The sequence below is a fragment of the Lutra lutra genome, chromosome 10, assembly GCF_902655055.1.
Source record: "Lutra lutra chromosome 10, mLutLut1.2, whole genome shotgun sequence".
In the NCBI taxonomy this organism is placed as follows: domain Eukaryota; kingdom Metazoa; phylum Chordata; class Mammalia; order Carnivora; family Mustelidae; genus Lutra; species Lutra lutra.
Window position 1 is genome coordinate 113181430 of NC_062287.1, and position 17744 is coordinate 113199173.

At 64.6% G+C, this 17744-nt stretch overlaps 1 protein-coding gene across 7 annotated transcripts; it reads right to left on the reverse strand.

Moving 5' to 3' along the window:
- Positions 1-713: 713 nt before the first annotated feature.
- Positions 714-17663, reverse strand: TNNT3 (troponin T3, fast skeletal type). 7 transcript variants are annotated; one of them, XM_047690307.1, is made up of 17 exons: positions 17552-17663; positions 14551-14583; positions 14374-14387; positions 13927-13944; positions 12709-12726; positions 12532-12546; positions 11552-11563; positions 11305-11319; positions 8738-8756; positions 6153-6198; positions 5158-5274; positions 4981-5058; positions 4647-4760; positions 4446-4555; positions 4222-4312; positions 3167-3207; positions 714-929 (listed from the first exon to the last, which is right to left on the reverse strand). In XM_047690307.1, exons 2-17 carry the CDS (start codon positions 14565-14567, stop codon positions 875-877), a joined length of 780 nt encoding a protein of 259 aa, XP_047546263.1. In that variant the 5' UTR covers positions 14568-14583; positions 17552-17663; the 3' UTR covers positions 714-874. The 7 variants fall into 7 exon arrangements, with proteins under 7 accessions (XP_047546263.1, XP_047546261.1, XP_047546265.1 ...); XM_047690305.1 differs by lacking the exon at positions 3167-3207 and adding an exon at positions 2552-2592 and having other exon boundaries at positions 17552-17661; XM_047690309.1 differs by lacking the exons at positions 3167-3207; positions 12709-12726 and adding an exon at positions 2552-2592 and having other exon boundaries at positions 17552-17661.
- Positions 17664-17744: the final 81 nt, after the last annotated feature.

Genomic DNA, 17744 nt, shown 5'->3' on the forward strand with positions numbered 1-17744 from the left:
CGCTCCCTCCTTCCCTGCAGTCCGTGGAGCCTTCCCGGAGGGGCGGCTCCAACTCTGGAAGCCTCGTCCGTGAATAGTCCGCTGTGCGAGGCTCTCTGTCTCCATCCAAGTTTTGTGATTTATATTTTCCATAATTCTGTTTGGTCAGGATTTTCACATTTATTACACAGCTGTGCACTGTGCTCTCTTACAATATAGACAGAGCGGTCTGTGTCTGCCGAGTCTGCCTCTTGACACGTGCTTTCCTGCTCCTTTCCTCTGGAGGCGAGAGGCCCCTCAGGCTGTGTGCGCCCCCTTGTTCTGGACCCTGCTTCTGCTCCCCACATTTCCGGGGGACTCCTGTAAGCCCTCCTAGTGTGTTCCCGCTCCCCTCCCCCCAGACCCCTCCTAAGGCAAAGCTCTTCTGCCCCAAACTGGCTGCAGAGTGTACTCAGGCGCTGAGGGACCACTCTCGGGGGCAGAGACCTTGGCTGAGGTGCAGATCTGAGGGTCAGAGGGCCTTGCGGGTAGGGGGGGCAGGCAGACGTGGAAGCCGCTGGCAGAGCCGGGCAGGGCGTCCCAGTCCCCTGGAGCCATGTGCCCTGACCCCTAAAGGGAGGCCCCAGTGTCCCTTGGGCCCCCAACCTGCGCTTCTATCCTCCCTAGCCCACGCGCTCAGCCTCTCCTCCAGTCCGCGCGCCCAGAGCCCCGTGTGAGAGCCAGCACACACTTGGGAAGGGGGTCCGTCAGCTTTATTCACAGACCCTAGGACATGGGGGAAGCCAGGACAGAGACGTTTGGCGGGGGAGCCTCCACCCCAGGCTTGGGGGTCGGACACTGCCCCACGGGCTGCGCGGGCCAAGGGTCGCGGCCTCTGGGACCTGCTGTGGCTGTTTCATTTCCAGCGTCCGCCGACTTTGCCCTTGGCCGGGGCCCCGGCCTTCTTGCTACTGCAAGTGGAAGCAAGTGGATCGTCAGTGGCTGGGGGTCTGGGCCCCCAGCCCAGCCCCTCCTTGGCCCCCCGCACACCCCCAGTCCTGACAGCTCAGCCCACTCAGGCCACTATCGGGGCAAAATCTGGCTTCAAAGCCACAGGCACACGCTCCAAGCTCCAGTCACTCACCTGTACCTGGCCCCGCTGGGCTGGGGCGCCTTGTGCTGGGACAGTTAGTGTGGTTAGGGGAGGGACCAGAGAGCGCAGGACACCCTCCAACCCCTGCCAGGAGCTTGGGCTCCAGGGGCCCCACCTTGGGTGGACCCCAGGCCTGCCAGGGAAGCTGTCTCTACAGGTGGCTCTCATCGCCCCAGTGACTGTGGCCTGGAGAAAGCAGCCCAGGTCACAGCCTCCTGGGGCAGGACAGGCTCTGGACAGTCAGTGGCCCAGGGCCCTGACTCCTGGCCACCAGGCAGGGCCTGGCAGACTCAGGGCCTGGGAGGCGCCTCCGCCCCAGCCCTTCAGTCCCCTGTTAGAGCTGGACCATGGAGTGGGGAGGAGGTCAGCACCCTGCAGGGTGGCCGTCCTTAGGAGCCTGGTCCTGTCTGTCTGAGGCCCTCTGTACACCAGGGAGCCAGGAGGCACCTGGGTGCTGGGTCAGGGTCCCGTGGGTGGGGAATAGGGTGTGTGGGCTCCAGAACCGACCCTGTGGAATGACTTCTGGCTGGTGGAGACCATGCAGTTCCCAAGGCCGGCTTCGGGAGAAGCCCTGGCACCCATGGCCGTGCCCGTGGCCCGAGTCCTGCAGGGGTCAGCCTGAGAACACTTCTACGCATGCACACACGCATGCACACGCATGCACACGTGCTGGCACACATGTGCACACACCCGGAAGGGCTCTCACAGGGCCCATGTCCACTGCACACGACAGAGCCCAGGGAGGAGGGGGTCACCTTCACCCGTCCCCCCAGCTGGAGAAGTCCAGCTCCGGGAGCAGGAAGTGGGCAGGGGCAGGGGAGGAGGAAGGGGAAACCCCAGTCCAAGCAGTCCTGGGGACACTGCCCTGTGTGGGGTGGGAACCGGCCCTGCGACCAGGCTGGGAGGCAGCATCCCCGAGTGGGTGAGGCGGGGAGCACAGGCCCTTGGGGACAAGCAAGGTGAGGGCCTCTGTAGGCCCCTCCCAGCCGCTGTGCTGTCATGGAGCCCGCAGACCCCGGGGTGACCTTAGAGACAGAGGGTTCACGTCCTGAGGAGCCAGAAGCTCCCCCAGGGCTGCAGGGAGACCCGTGACAGAGCCCGGCCTCCTGACGGCCCAGACCAGCTCACCGCTGAGGGGACATCAGGGAACCCTGTCTGGCTTTGCCAGGCCGCGGGGGAGCTGGCCCAGGGTCGCCCACGTCCCCAAGGTTGGCCTCCTCCTAGGCTCTGGGGGTGAGGAGGGGGCAGATGGAGGCTGCCGGTCCAGGGGCGTGGGGCCCGGACCCGCAGCCTCCCTCAGCCGCTGGTTAGTCTTGTTACTGCTCTGCGGAGGGCCGGCTGCCCCCGGGACTGGCCGAGATCGCGGGGCCCAGGGGCAGGCAGCGGCGGCCAGCCCCAAGGGGCCATGTGCCCGGCACAGAACCCCTGAGGGCTACTCACTGCTTCTGGGCCTGATCGATGCGGCTCCTGAGGTTGATGATCTGCGGACAACACGGCGACTTACCTGGCGGGTCGGGGCAGGGCCAGGCCGGCTGTGGCCGGCGTGCCCTCCTTCAGCAGAGCCTGGCCGCCTCGCCTGGGCCACTTGCTCCTTTACTGTGTCCTGGCTCCTCCGGGTGGGAGACTCCAGCCCTCGGCCCTGGGGACGCTTGCCTCTGACTTACTTTGGGTGGCCCGCGCCGGAGCCCTGGGCCAAGACACACAGCAGCCCTGGAGCCGGCCACTTACCTGCAGCGGGCGGGGCGCGGGGGGCGGCTGGGCTGGCAGGGCCCTGGGGCTGATGGCTGCGAGAGACCAGCCCTGTGGCCCCCTGGCTCCACCGCCCAACGGCTCCCTCCTCCCCACGGCCTGGCGGAGAGGCTCGGGGGAAGGCAAGGCCCTTCCCCACCTGTCAGCGAGGGCCGCAGGTTCAGGGGAGGAGTGGGGGCAGGAGGCCGGCCCCCGTAGTCTCCGTGCCCGCCGCCACCATCCGCAACGAACTGGCTTTGCCATGCGGGAGGCTCACTGCGCAGTGCACACCACGAGCCTGGTCCAAGGTGGGCTCTGGCTACTTACAACTTGGCCAGCATCTCCACTCTGGCCCGCATGTTCATGATCTAGAAAGACCGAGATTGTTAACGGGCTGGGCGGCGGGCTGAGGCTCCAGGGCCTTGCTGTGTGCTGGGCTAACCTAGGCCTGGGCCCTCGTGGCCCTTCCAGCCCCCCCGGGGACCCTCCATGGGTCACGTACATGTGTGTCAAGAGGCAGCACGTCCCTGACTCCACCCCGTGGACCCTCATCTGCCAGCCAGCCCTCCCAGGGAACCATGGGGAGAGGGCAGTGCCAAGGCCAGCACGACGGTCCTCCCCCTGGTAGAGGTGAGCAAACCACAGGAGAAGACCCACTGCCCTAGGGCATGGCTCCTGTGACAGGAGTCACCAGTCACTGCGCACCCTCTATCTTGGTGGCCTGTAAGGATGGCCACAGGAGACGCCTCTCGGGTATGAACTGTCTTCCCCCAGGGACCCAAGAGGACACTAAGGGGCAGGGGCAGGGGCTATGCCTGTGATGGGGAAGCTGGAGGTGTCTGCGTTTGCTCTGAGCAGGTTGGTTCCCAGGACATCTCCTGCTCCCCAGGCCCCGCAGGGCCTCCAAGGGGACGCTATCTGAACAGGACTGCCGTTCTGAGCTGTGTGCCCCTCCCAGGAAACTCTAGGCAGCCACCCCTGAGATGATCCAGCCCCAGACCCTTTTCCAAGCTGCCGGACGGGGGCCTGAGGAGGTGACCGCTCAGGGACCGAGGCTGGGTCCCCCAGGGGCTCTAGGAAGCCGATGTCTCTGCGGGCACGGCGTCTCCGCGGGCACGGCTGGGATCTCACTTTACAGAGAAGCTGTATCCAAGAAACCTACTGGCACAGCCGGTGGGGGCTTTCTGCAAGCCCCTGGCCATTCAGAAACTGGACCGCGAGGCTGCTCGCCTCTGCTCTCTCCAGCGGCCCTCAGAGCAGGGCCAGTTGCTCGGGGGCACGGAGGTGGGCTCAGAGGGCGCCCCCGACCCGGTCCCTGGCTTCTCAGGCGGAGGCGGTGGGGACTTGTGGGGGCGGCCGAGCTGCGTGGTGTCCACACTCACGTCATACTTCTGGCGCTTCAGCTTCTCCCCAAACTCGAACTTGTCGGTCTCCAGTTGGTAGAGGGTGTCCCAGAGCTCCTTGGCCTTGTCCCTGCGAGGGGCGAAGGTGCGTCTGGGCCGGGCAGGCAGGGAAAGCAGGGCCCAGCCACCCCCCACCCCTCGCGGAGAACCAGGGCGGCCTCCGGGACCGCTGCCCCCCCCCCACCGCCCCGGGCTGGGTCTACCTCAGCTTGTCCTCGCTGAGGTGGTCGATGTTGAGCGGCTTGCGCCTCTCGGCCAGCACCTTCTTCTTCATCTCCCGCGCTGTCTGCTTCTTGCCTCTCTTCTGGTCGGCCTGTGGGGCACGGCAGAGGCGCCCGGCCTCAGGAGGGCCCCTCCACCCACCGCATTCGCTGGGCGGTGGGCGCGGCGGGGGCGGGGCTCACCTTGGCCAGGTAGCTGCTGTAGTTGGCGCCCATGGAGGACAGGGCCTTCTTCTTCTTCAGGTCGTCCTCCGCCCTCCGCTTGGCGTCCTCCTCCTCCCTGCGAGCTTTCTCCTCCTGCGGGGACCCCAGCCCGCGGGCCTCAGTGCCCGGCGGGGCCTCTCTGGCGCCGCCCCCTGCCCCCCACCACGGGGCAGGCATCTGGGACCGGCACTGTCCGCAGGTTCTGCAGGACGTAGGGAACTTAGCCGGGGCCCCCCGGGTCCCCGGCTTGTGTCAGGGGGACGCTCGGGAGGACAGGGAAGCTGTCGGGTCAGGGGTGCGGGCCGGGCCTCACCGCCAGCCTGTTCTGGCGCTCCCGCTCCTTCTCGGCGCGGATCCTCTGCTGCTCCGCTCGCTCTGCGCGGCGCTTCTCCTATGGCCAGACGAGCAGGTGGGCCCGGCCCTACCGGCCAGTGTCCGGGCGGCCCCGCCTCCACCTGCCGCCACCCCCCACCCCCACCCCAGGACTCACAATTCTCTCCTTGAGGGCTATCAGCTCCTCCTCCTCCTTCTTCCGCGCCTCAAAGTGGCTGTCGATGAGGGCCTGCAGCTCCATGAGGTCCTTGTTCTGACGCTTCTTCTGGATGTCCTGTGGGTGGAAGGGGCCCCTTCTCTCACACCCCACCCTGCCTGGGCCACCGTGCGGCAGGCGGTCCCTTCCTGGGCCCCGGCGGGGACGCCCTCCCTCCTCTGGCCACCATGAAAGCTGAGGGTGACAAGGAACCTTTTGCCCTTGCCACATCCCCATGGCCACTGCGCTCCTGGGGGCCAGAGGCTGCCGGATCCCTTAGCTCCAGGGTAGGAATGGTACCCTCCCCGCGGGTGAGTCCAGGCCCTGCAGAGCTCTGAGGTCATCAGCACCCCTGGGAAGGACTGGCTCTGACTTGGTTCTGTTGTCATCCCCAGAGATGCTCTGCATGGGCCAGACAGAAGGAAACTGGTGAATGAGGTAGTTTGTTGGGTGATGGATGGATGGATGGGTGGGTGGATGGATGGGTAGATGGGTAGATGGATGGATGGGTGGGTGGATGGACGGATGGATGGATGGATGAAGAAGAGGATGGGTGGATGGATGATGAATGGGTGAGTGTGTGGATGATGAATGGATGGATGGATGGATGGATGGATGGGTGGATGGACGGATGGATGGATGGATGATGGATGGATGGATGGATGGATGAAGAAGAGGATGGACGGATGGATAATGCATGAAAAAGAGGATGGACGGATGGATGGATGGGTGGATGGATGGATGATGGGTGCGTAGGTGGGTGGGAGAGGAGGGAAGATGGGTGTCTGACACTGTGGGTGTTTCCTCTGGTCCAGAAATAAATTAAGGCAGAATGGCCTGCAACCAGGAAGGGCTAGCTCTGGCTGCTTGGGAGCAAATGACCTTCACGGGTCTGGAGGCTGAAGGCGAGGCCTCGGTGGGTGTAGGCCGTGTGGATCCAGGTCCCATAAACTTACATCGAAGTCTACTTTCTCCCCTTCCGGGATCTTGGGAGCAGTGAGTCTGGAAGAAGAGAGAGGCTCATGAGCGGGGGCAGGTGGAGACGCTACCAGGGAGCTGGTCGTCCTGCCCTTCCCCTGGGGTCCCCAGCTGAGGACCCACTGCCTGACCTTTATTCTGGTCAGATGTATAACCCACGGTCCCCAGAGCGGCCTGACCCCTTTGAGGGCGTTTCAGTCTCTTCACGTCCCTCCATTAGCCAGCGTCTGGGCATCGAGAGGGCCATTTCAACCCCGGCTGTGCAGGAAGGGCTCTCCCGCTTTCTTTCTCAAGCAAAGAAACACAGCCGCGTCAGGCCAGAGGCAGCCTGGTCACCGCAGACCCCCGAGGGCTGTTGGGCTCTGTGGTCCGGAACGGCTGTCTTGACCCTTCCCGGGTCTCTGACTCCTCTTGACTCTTTCCTTCTGGGGACCCAAAGGAGGGGGGCTGGGCAGAAGGCAGTTTGGGGAAGAAATGAGACTCTGGGACCTGGCCGGCTGTAACCCGCCGTCAGCCCCGGGCTCGGCCCCCGTGCATTCCAAATGGAGCAAAGAGTTAAAACAACAACACGGTTTTGCAAAATGAGCCACAGAAGGACGTGGAACTGAATATGGACCCAAATGCTGGCACAGGAGAGGCTTTCCTAAGCTCAGAAGCCCCAGAAGGTCCCGCTGGGGGAAAGATAGCCAGACGACTCCACGCAAATGAAAAACTTATGTATGTGAAAAAAAAAAAAAGCAAAAATTGAAAGGGGAAAAAAAACCCCAACCCAGACTAGAAAAATATTTTCAGCTAGCACAGAGAAGACTTATATCCTTGTGCACGCCGATGGCTGAAAACACGTGGAGACGTCTGTGCAGAGAGATAAATGGGCAGGAGGCGCGCGCAGCCAAGTCTCGGGAAGAAAGGCGGCCAGTGAGCGGGCGCGCGGGAGGCGCTCCCGGAGCCCTCGGAGGCGCGAGAACAGAGCGGCCCTGAGAGGCCCCCCTCATCCATCAGTGTCCCCAGGCCGGGCGGCGGCGGCGCGGGGCGCAGACCCGCTCACGTCCGTGGCGGAGCCCGCCCTGGCACGGCCCCCGTGGAGAGCAATTTGGCAGAGAGCGCCAGGAGCCTGAAGAACGCTCGCACTCTTTGACCCAGTAATTCCAGTTCTGGGAACGCGGCCTAGGGAAATAACCCGAAAGACGGAAAATGCTTTCCACCCGGCGTTATTTATGATAGTAAAATATTGGGGGAAGCTTTAATGTCCTGCAGAAGACGGACGGTTAGAAAAATTATGGTTTGTCCAATTCATGGAATATTATGTGGCCATTCAAAATATTTAAGAAGACTATGTAAAAACACGGAAAAATACTTATGAATAGTGCTAAATTTTAAAAAAGCAGAATGGAAGGTTGTATAGACAGTGCGATGTTTGAAAAACAGCTCAGAGTTTAAATCTTTTTTTCCGAGCCCGACGCACGGAAAGAGCGCGTAAAATTCCTCCCCGGGCCTTCCCGCAGTCTGGCTGGCGGGCTGAGAGAGTTATAGACGATTTTTTTCTTCTTCATTGGACTTTTACGTATTTTCCAAATTTTCTTTAATGAGGTGTTTTATTTTCATAATGAAAACACAAACATTTTTTTAAAACTAGAAAATATCTGGGGCCCAGCAGCGTTATTCAACATTGCTGAAAAATAAAGTGCAGGGGATGGGAGCATGCTGGCCGAACCCTGGGCTTGCCGCGGGGCCCACGGACCCCCGAGGGCACCCCGGGTCTGGCCAGACCGTGCAGCCCGCAGGCGGGACACTCTGCGGGGCGAGGGCATGAATCACACACCGTGTGCCCCCCAAGTGCTTGCCCAACACGAGACGTCAGAATCGATGGGTTAAAAAACAAAATCCCTGAAATCTTCACAAGTGGCTAAAATGAGGGAAAGGCCCCCCCAGATGAGGAGGACGGCGCCCAGAGGCCCCGGGGCTGTGAAAGATAGCAGGTCCGCCGTGGTTCTGCTCTGAAGGGGCCACGGGAGCGAGACCCTCCCTCCCGCTGCCTCTCATGGCTGCCTCTCAGCTAGGACTTGGGGGCACCCCGTGGCAGGCCGGCAGCCACGGGGGCAAGGGAGCCCCGTTCTCTCTACCCTGTCTCCCCCAGCTCCCTGCCCTCCCCTGTCCTCCCTGGGACCCCGCCTCCTCCCTCAGGGAGTCCTCCTTGCCCACGGCCCCGGAGGGCAGGGCACAGCCACACCCTGCCCGGCCCCCAGAGTTCATCTTTGCTCCTTGCTGGGGAAGAACTGCCCCAGTGAACTCTGCTCCCCACCTGTGGGGGAAGGCACCAGCCGCCCCAAATAATCCCACTTTCATCAGGGCCCTTTGTCAGATGCCTAGAGCTTTAAACACCAAATCAAGGAGCACAGGCGCGGCCACCTTCCTTCAGGGATTTGGGGTGCCTTCTCCACGGTGCCCAAATGAGCTGTCTTCCGTGGGACCCCAGTTTCCCAGGTGACCTTGGTCCTGACCTCCAGGCCTCCCACACTGCCCATCCCCCCACCGGGCGTCTGGCCCTGCCTGGGCCCGCACTCACCTGGGTCTTGGCTTCTCCTCTGGCCACCACAGCGGGCATGGGGAAAGGGAAGAGAAGCGTGGTGAGTGGGGTGGCCTGCTCCTGCCCATAGACCCTGGGACACCCTCGCCTGGGGGCTGGGCTTCCTGCCTCGTGCCCACCCGCTTCTGCCTCTCCCCCTGAGCCTACTGCCCATGCTTCTGTCCTGCCAGCGACAAGTGAAGGTGCCTGTGGGGTCCCAGGTGGAGAGCTCAGGGTGCACGGCCCAGAATGTGGCCCCGAAGGGGGAATGCAGGGGGAAGGAGAGATTGCCAGCCAGAGGCACGGGGTCCTCAAGGACCAGCAGGGCAGGAGGAAAGGAGGTGGTCTGATGGGAGGTGGCAGACACGGGGACCCAGTGGGAGGGCAGGATGCAGCCCCTTTCCAGGCCCCTGGCCTGTCTAAGCCTGCTGGCTGGTCCCCACTGACCGCCCCGCTTCTGTGTGAGTGCGTGCAAGGACGGGCCGTGGAGCCCCATGGCGGGACGGTCAGGCCTGACCCCAGAGAAGAGGAGAAGAGGAACACAGACAGGCGGGCAGTGGCGGTATGGAGAGCCAGTGGCCATCCAGACACAGTCTGGAAGGGTTGTGGCCAGTGGACCCGTGGCCCTGACCTTCCCCATCCTCCCTCTGCTCCTCCACAGTGGCGGTGGGCATAAGGGCATACACAGGAGAGAAGCCAGCAGGCTCGGGGCACTGGACGGGGGGTTGAGGAGACTGTGGGGGCAGCCCCCGGGCCCCTTGTCCCTTGGTGTGCACTGGCCTGGACCCCATCAGTGGTCTGCTGTGTGGGGAGTGGGCAGAGGAGCTGGCTGCTTCGAGGGTTTCCACAGGGGCCTGGTGGAGCCTACCCGGGAAAGCAGAGACCCTCCCTAACACTGGAGCCGTGGAGCTGGGTGGGGGTGGGGGGTCCCTGAGGCCCAGGCTGTATTGACCCAAAGGTGAAGGGGCTCCTGACCTCCCCGGGAGACAAAGAGCCTTCTCTTCCTGACGCAGGATGTGCCCTCCCAGCTCGCCCGTGGCCACCTCCTGGGGCCTGCCATGTGTCTGTCCACCCAGGCCTCCCGCCCTGAGATGAGCCTCCCGCCCCGGCCTGCGGGGGGCTGGCTGCCCTCACGTGGGGATGCTTTCTCTCGGGGCGTGCCTGGCTGGCAGGGTCACAGCCTGGGGTCAGCACAGCCTGGCAGGGTCTTGCCCTTGCCCCTTGGTCTCTGCTCTGGGCCCTCGGGCTCTCCAAGCCCAAGGAAGCCCGGCTGGGAACATGGGTTGGGTCTCCCGCACTCTCTCCTCTGCCTGTGGCCATCTAGGCAGGGAACGGGGGGCTGGCTGCGAGTGCACGGGGTGCGTCCCCTCGTCTCCCGCTGGGCTCAGGTCACCCTGGGTGCTTGGGAGCCTGCTACATGCCCATAGACAGCACCTTGGCTGCTTACAAGTGGGCTTGATGTCACCCTTTCCCCACACCTTGGGGGGCTGTGGGCATGAGGAAACTGAGCAAGAAAAGGGGGTGCTCTGGGGGCAGGAACCTCACGGAGGGGCAGAAGGAAGGGCTTGATGGGGAAGAGGGGTGCCACTGAGGTGTGCTTGCCTTCTCCGGGGGCCTGGCTGGAGCCGCCCCGTGTGCAGGGGGCGCGTGAGGGGAGGCTGAGAGCTCGTGGGAGAGGGGCCCCACGCCAGCGCCCCTGCAGCGGTGTCTAGTTGGGGGCAGCCTGGCGTTCCCCCCGCACCCCATCTGCCTGTCTGACTCTCAGCCTCAGGGTGGGCTCCAGGGACCCCACTGACCGTCTGACCCTATAGGCCCGCAGCGTCCTAGACGCCTCTCCCTGCACGGCGAGTGTGCAGCACCCCACGCCGGGCCGGCACCTCCCTTCTTCCTGCAGGCGGCCTCTCTGGGCCCCGGGAAGGGAAGACTCTCTCAGGGCTGTGCTTGCGGTTCAGGCCCAGCCTGGAGGCCCCGTGGCCCCGCCGAGCGGAGGGCCCCTGACTCGAACCTGTGTGTCCCCTGCCTCCGCCCCGGCATGGCCCACCCGGGGGCCTCCTCACGCCAGGATGAGACTGGCTGTGGCCCAGACGGTGGGTGGGATGCGGGGCCTGAGTGATCGCTCCTTTGCACGCGAGGCCCCTGGCTGTTCCAGTCTTGCCTTGGGCCTCAGCCTGACTTTCCGCTTCACCCCGCTTGGCCTCCACCCTCCCTCCACCCTCACCCCTCCTGACGCCCTCTCTGACATGCCATCCGGGGCAGGTTGGAGGCGCCTTCCCTGTGTCTCGTCCTCTGCTCTTCTCCACCCAACCCTGTGTGGTCCAGAAGCCCCTGGTGGACCTCAGCACTCTCCTCCCCAGGCCAGCACCTCCCAGGGCTCTGCGCTCCAGCTCAGGGCCGGCCGCACCCCCCTTCCTGCTGGCAGCCCCGGAAGGGCCTCCCCACTGCACCCCCGAGGGCACCCAGACCCAACCTTTCCCACGGTGTCCCCAGCCCATGGGAAGGTGGCAGGAGTCAGCCAGGGAGCGAGGCAGGGGGAGATGTGTGGGGATGTCTGCAGGGGCGGGACGTACCTTCTTGGACCTCCTCTGCGGGGACAGCACCGTGGGGCGGGGGAGAGAGAGAATCAGCGGTGAGCCTGGGCAGAGGCTGAGGGCAGGGGCAGTGGGAGTGGGCGGAGGCGCGGGGTCCGAGCGGAACCACGCTGGACGTCGGTCCCACGGCCCCTCTTGTTCCTGCGTGGCCCGGACGCCTGCTCACCCCCACACGTGTCACTCGTGTGCACGGGCGCTCACACGGGACTGAAGTCACGGCACATACCTGGTTCGTGGACTTCATGGGGGAGGGAGGGCGGCAGAGCAAGAGGTCAAAGGACGAAGGATCCGAGGTTAGGGGAGCACCGGTCGCCATTCGGGAGGGTCAGTGGCCGAGGACAAGGGGCAGGGGCATGCGGGAAGCCGGTGAGACATGGTCAGTGTTGGCAGGCACTGCCGTCCCCAGATCCTGTCCCCACCTCGCTGACCTGACGGGGAACCAGGGCTCAAGGGTGGCTCTGTGGGGGACACTGGGGTCCCGCCTGTCCTTCTCCCCCAGGAGGGATCAGCAGGGGCTCATGGGCTCTGGCCGCAGCCTGATGCGGGGACATGGGAGCTGGCCGGGCAGGGCCCACAGCCCAGGGAAGCAGCCCCAGAGGGCGCCGCACTTCCCGCCCCCACTGTCCTTCTGGTCCTGGCCTCTGGGGGCACACAGACATGGGTGCCAGGCTCGGCTGCCCTGCCCACTGATCAGAGCACAGGTGGCCTGACCCGCCCGTCGTCACCCCAGGGCCTGAGGAGGGGCCCACAGGGCTGGATATGGGGGAATGTTGCAGAGTGTCCCTGCTGCGGGCTGATGGGCTGGACCTCTGTCACCCCGTGCTCACCCACCCTCTGGCCGGGGGCCCTGGCCTGGTCCAGGGGTCAGACTCGGCCGCGGGCTCTCAGTTCCCCACCCTGGGCCTGGGTTCAGGGCTGGTGAGGCCGGGCCTGTCCAGCAGTCCCGCCACCGACCTGGTCTCCCTGTGCTGGGGGTATGAGCCCCGTCTGCAGCCCAGCCTGAGTCAGGAGGGTGCCTGGCCCTGGGGGACCCCCTCCCCACCCTGGTCAAGCGTTGGCCGTGGTTAGTGGGCGATGTTAGGGCCACATGTGGGAGTCCTTTGCTGGCTGGCACCTTGCTACCTCCCTGCCCTCTCCCTCACCCCGCATGGGCTCCAGCCAGGCCTTGGGCCCCACATGGGGACCAGAAGTCCTAGGTACCCATACCTTCCTCATGGACTTCTGTGGTGGAGGAGGCCGGGTGCACAGGCAGCAGGGGGAGAGAGGAGAGGTTAGGCCAAGAGCACACGGCATGTCCTTAGGGGGTGGGGACACACTGGGGGGAGGCAGAGCTCTGAGGGTATTTGTGAGGGCCGGGGTCTGGACCCCGCTTACCCTGCTTACCTTCCTCCTGGGCCTCCTCTGACGTGGGAGCAGCGGGAGCAGGAGGGAGAGAGGAAACAAGGATAGTCTTTTAGGGGTTCACGCGGGGTGGCGGGGAAGGAGGTCTCCCCCCTGGGAGAAGGGGCAGCTGGTGCCCTGGGCAGGAGATGGTGAGCCCCGGGGACCCGCCCCGAGACCCCACCTCTGTCCTGTGACCCCCTCTGGGACCCCAGGGCTCTGGCTCCTTTCTCCCTCCTTGGTGTCTGGGCCCCCCAGATGGGCCTTGGGACCCCACCGCCTGCCTGCCCCAGCATGGCGTGTCTTCGGTATAGCCCAAGTCCTGCTCTATGGCGGACGGGGATGAGGACAGGGGATGAGACCCACTGGGGTAAGAAGCACCCAGGAAGGCCTTGGCGGGCGACGCGGTCTCTGTGCGTGCCTGAGCTGACGTGGACACTGAGGGTCTTTGAGGAAAACGGGGGGCAGGGGACCCTTCCTGCCCGCCACATGGCCTTCCCTCAGGGAAGGGGCAGCTCCCCAGGACCATGTGGCCCGCTCAGAAATGAGTCTTTCCACCTTTTCGGCACAGAAAAAGAAATGTTTTGCTCACGTTGTTAGGGTAGCCAAGTGTTTTCAAAATATTTTCAAAACATAGCACCGGGCGCGACTTACAGCTGAGCCTGCCCGGCGGAGTTGCGTGGACACTTCCCCAGGTTTGAGCACATGCCAGGGCTTTCCAGGGCCTCCCACCCGGCTTGAGAACCACCTCTCTGCGCGGTTCCCAGGTGCGGCGGCTCCCCTGCACCCCACACCTGCCCGGGCACGACTGGGAGGTTCCCCCCTGAAGATGGGCTGTGTGAGGGAGGGGTCTCCAGGTGAGCCTGGAGGTTAGGGCCCCAAGGCAGGGATGCTGGGAGACAGAGATGGAGAGAGACCGGGAGAGAGGCAGAGGGAGAGACACAGAAGCGGGGTCCACACAGCCCGGCCCTCGAGGTTAATGGGGGAGAGTCGAGATGCACACGTCAGCTCTGTCCACACGGTGCTACCAGGATGGGGATTAATGACGAGTGTGTGTCTGTTAGTGGATGCGGACATGGGAGACGAGTGCTGGTAGCAAGCGGTCATGCATGACGAGGAGGACGGGCTGAGGGAGCGGAGAGCGCAGTGGGGCTGAGGCCGGGAGCCGAGGCAAGGGGACAGCCTGGGTTGGGGCGTGGGGCGTGGGGCCCACAGCCTTACCTTCCTCCTCGCACTGCTCTGCAATGATAGGACGCAGGAGCCTTGTTAGCGGGCGGCCCTGAGAACCAGCCGCCCCACTCCCAAACCACCGAGGGTGGGGTATAGGGGGCCTTGGGCCCTGGACACCCTGGGATTCCTGCCGGGGCAGGGGCTGGGGGGACAGATCCCCCTAGGAGAGTGTGGCTGGGCCCCGGGCCAAAGTCTGCCCCAGATGGGTCTGTAGGGCAGGCTGGGCGTACAGAGAGAACCACATCTTGGGATGTGTCCTGGGAGGAGGATGCGCCCTGGGTGCGGGAGCAGGAGTGGGGAGCCCGTGCTCGGTGGTGCCCACCAGGGCTTCCCGCCAGGCGTTCTGGAGGAGAGCCCTGCTGTCGACGGTCAGATGGGCTTGTCTGTGTGACTTGTCCACTGGGTGTGGATGTAGGGGGAAAATCAATGGACACTTACCCTCGACCTGTTCACTGTTGGGAGCCGAGGGTTGGGGAGAGAGAGAGAGAGAAAAAAAATGGGTGAGCTGGGCTTTCACTCAGTGTCTCCCAAGAGCCCTGGGTCCTCTGGCTTCTGCACGCAGCCCAGGTCCAGGGGCCCCATGTGAGGCGGGTGGTGACTAGGGCTGGTACTCACACTTCCTCGTCAGACATGGTGGCGGGGTGGTTTCTGCAGGGGAAGGAACGGGACCAGAGTCAGAATGGCCTTGGTCTGGAAGTGCTAGAAGGGGTGAGCTCCTAGGGCTGGGGGTGTGAGGGACATCCAGGGACAGGGTGGAGGCCAGCACTCTGGCCTTGGCGGGCCTCCTCCACAGCACCCACCCCCCCACCCCACCCCCAGCCCTCCTCGATGAACTCTGATCCCACCCCACCCGCTTCCGGCCCTGGCTCCAGCCTGGAGCTTGGAATCCCAGGGCTGGACGGGATGTTGGAAGGTCGTGGTGTCCACCCCCACCCAGGGCAGACATCCTCTCTACAGCGTTCCCCGAGGGGGGTCATCCAGGATGCCCGGTGCCGGTCCAGGCTGTTTTGGACAGTAGGGAAGTTGTGCTGGTGGGGCTCGGAGCCCACTTCTTGACAGCCTCTGCCTTTCGCCGAGGTGGTTGAGGGGTTTGCTGGGACCCCCCTCTCCCTGTGGACATGCTGGACCTTCCTGGGTCTTTGGGCCTCACCAGCGCCCTGACAGCCATCCTGGTGTGAACCCAGAGCTCCCTTCCCCAATTGACGGTTTCCTGCAGGGACCCCACGTTCTCCTACATGGGTGCCCTGGGAGTCCCCCATGGCCCCTGTGCTGTCCTCCCTCCCCAAATCACAAGGTGCACAATCTGTTCTCCTTGTCCCCCCACTCAGCCGCGCCCGGAGCAGACTGGGCCCCAAGCTCACGGGGCTGGGGTTTGGGCTGTTTCTCTGTGCATTCCCCAGCCCAGGGGCCCTGAGCAAAGGACTGCGCAGACAGCCCCATCTGGCCGCCTCCTCCCCCCGCCTGCTTTCCCAGGCCCCGTGGATGCTCTTGAATTTGTCAACGTCTGCAGGGAAGCTCCGTGCCTGGGCCCGGCCGCACGTGTGCAGGTGTGGCTGGGGCGCTCAGGGACCCCGGTTCCGTGAGCTGGCCTGCGCACCCGGCTGGGGCGGCCCGGGGCCTGGGAGCGCTCAGAGCAGCTGGCCCGGGGCTCAAAACACAGAGTTCACGCTGGCCTAGCGCAGCTCCAGTGGAACGCGACCGTTGGGCCTCCAGCCCCCCGGGAGCTCCGTACAAGGAAATCACAAGCTCATCATTTAAACATGCGTGTCCGTCACACCGCTAAGGTGGGAACGGCTGTCTGAAGCCTCCGTCCAGAATGTTAATTTTTCCAGAGCCGTTGAAGCTCCGTGCGACGTCAACCCCCAGATCTCTGCTCCCTGCACCCCAGCCTGAGACAGGACTCTGCTGCCCCTCAAGTTACAGCCTCCCGCCTGTGCGCAGCTGGGGGTCTCAGCCTCCTGGTGGGCCCCGCCCTCACCCCTCTGCCATCCCCCCGGGCCCACTCTCCGGGGTGGGAGGGTCCGTGACTACCCAGGGCCTTGTCCTGCTGGCCCCCCTGACCCTGGCTGGGCCCCACACCTGTCAGCAGCCTCAAGAGGGGGGCGGGGTGGCCCAAGCCCAGGGTGGGTTATTTTTAAGAAGCCTGTGGCAGCTGAGGTGTCCAGAAATAGGCACGCAAATTAGCCAAGACGCCTCTGACCAGAAACCCAAGACGCAGGGAGGGGGGCTGAGGGCAGCCGCTGGCTCAGGTCTCTACCTGGCCCGCTCCTCCTGGCCCCCTGCCGGTGTCCCAGGCCTGCCTGAGCTCCTGCACCTTGCTCTCTTGCTTTCTGGACTGGAGCCCGGGGGGGGGGGGGCGGCAGGAAGACCCCCATATCCCCGGGTGGGGTGCCTGGAAGCCCCTTGTGAGTCAGGGCGGCAAAGCCCCACTGACCCTGACAGAGGCTGCGGCTTCTCCAGGATCCTGCCGCTCTGTCCGGGGGAGCCCCAGAGGCCACACCACAGAGTGGCTCTGTCCCCCCAGCTCGCCATCTGTTGGGAGGGGCTGGGGGGGGCGTGCTGGAGGGCAGGGGACAGCGTTTCAACCGTTGGGCAGGAAGTCAGATGTCCATTTCATGCTCTGCCCTTGGCGTTGGGGGGTGGGGTAGAGGGAATATAGCCGCTGAGGTCAGAGCTCCTTGGAGACACACACCTCCTTCCCAGGTGACCAGATGGGGTGGGGAGGAGGGAGTCCCCGCCCAGCTGTGTCACCCCGCACGGCCTCGGCCCCCATCCTATCCTTCAGGGGCTCTTTCCGGGTCTCCCCCGCAACGAGGGCTGAGGGTTTGCAGAAGGAGCTGGCCGGTGAGGGTGCTGGGAGGGCAGCGTGGGCGAGGCCGTGGGGATCGGGGAGGGTGGGGAGGGCAAGAAGCCTGGGCAGGGCCTCTGGTCGCAGGTGCTGCTCCTCCATGGGCAGCGGTGGGACGCGTCCAGGGAAGCGGGACAGATCCCAGGTCCCCAGTCCACCCTGGCCTGGCCCTGTTTGCTCCTGTCCTTGGCCACTAGGAGCTGTCCCTGAAGGTCCCACCAGCCACCTCTCCATGGAACCGCTCCTGGGGTGAATTCCACCAGACCCCTCGTGTTTGTCTCTACACATGGCGGCATTGGAGGCAATGACTGCTTGAGGCCAGGAGCCCCCAGTGTCTGAGAGGAGCCGGCCTGGGCCCCCGCACTTACTGGAGCCCCGTGGAGAGGCCCAGATGACCCCGGGGGTGAGCCAGGACCCGGCACTGGGCGGCCCTTAGAGCTGTGGGCAGTGGCCTTCCGGGGCTCTTTGCCTCGACCCCTGCTCCTCTCCCCACTTCTCCGTCCCCTTCCCTCCAGGAAGATCCCCTCTGCCTCCGCGGGCCTCCCGGGCTGCCAATCTACGGTTTGGGACAGCTCGCCTGTATTCCCATCCCAGAGCACCACCCCCGTGCCAATACCCTCAGGACCCTGGATGGCTTTGTGGGCTCCCCAAGCTGCCGTGCTCAGAGCTGAGACGTGGAATCACGGCGTCCTAGACCCTCAGCACCCCAGAACCCCGGACATGCCTCGAATGGCAGGCCGGCCCTGCCCAGCCCTGTGCCATACCAACCTGTGGCTGAGTCTGGAGAGAAGGGCTGGAGCTCCCTGTGGACAGGACGGCTCAGACACTGCCCGCCCGGCTCACGGCCTCATGTTATAGTGACATTTGATCTTGCCCAGAAGCCCATTGGCCGGGGACTGGGTGGCCGGGCGCGTGGGGCAGGTGGGAAGGGGCTGTGCCCATGCAGGCCCCTTACCAAGTA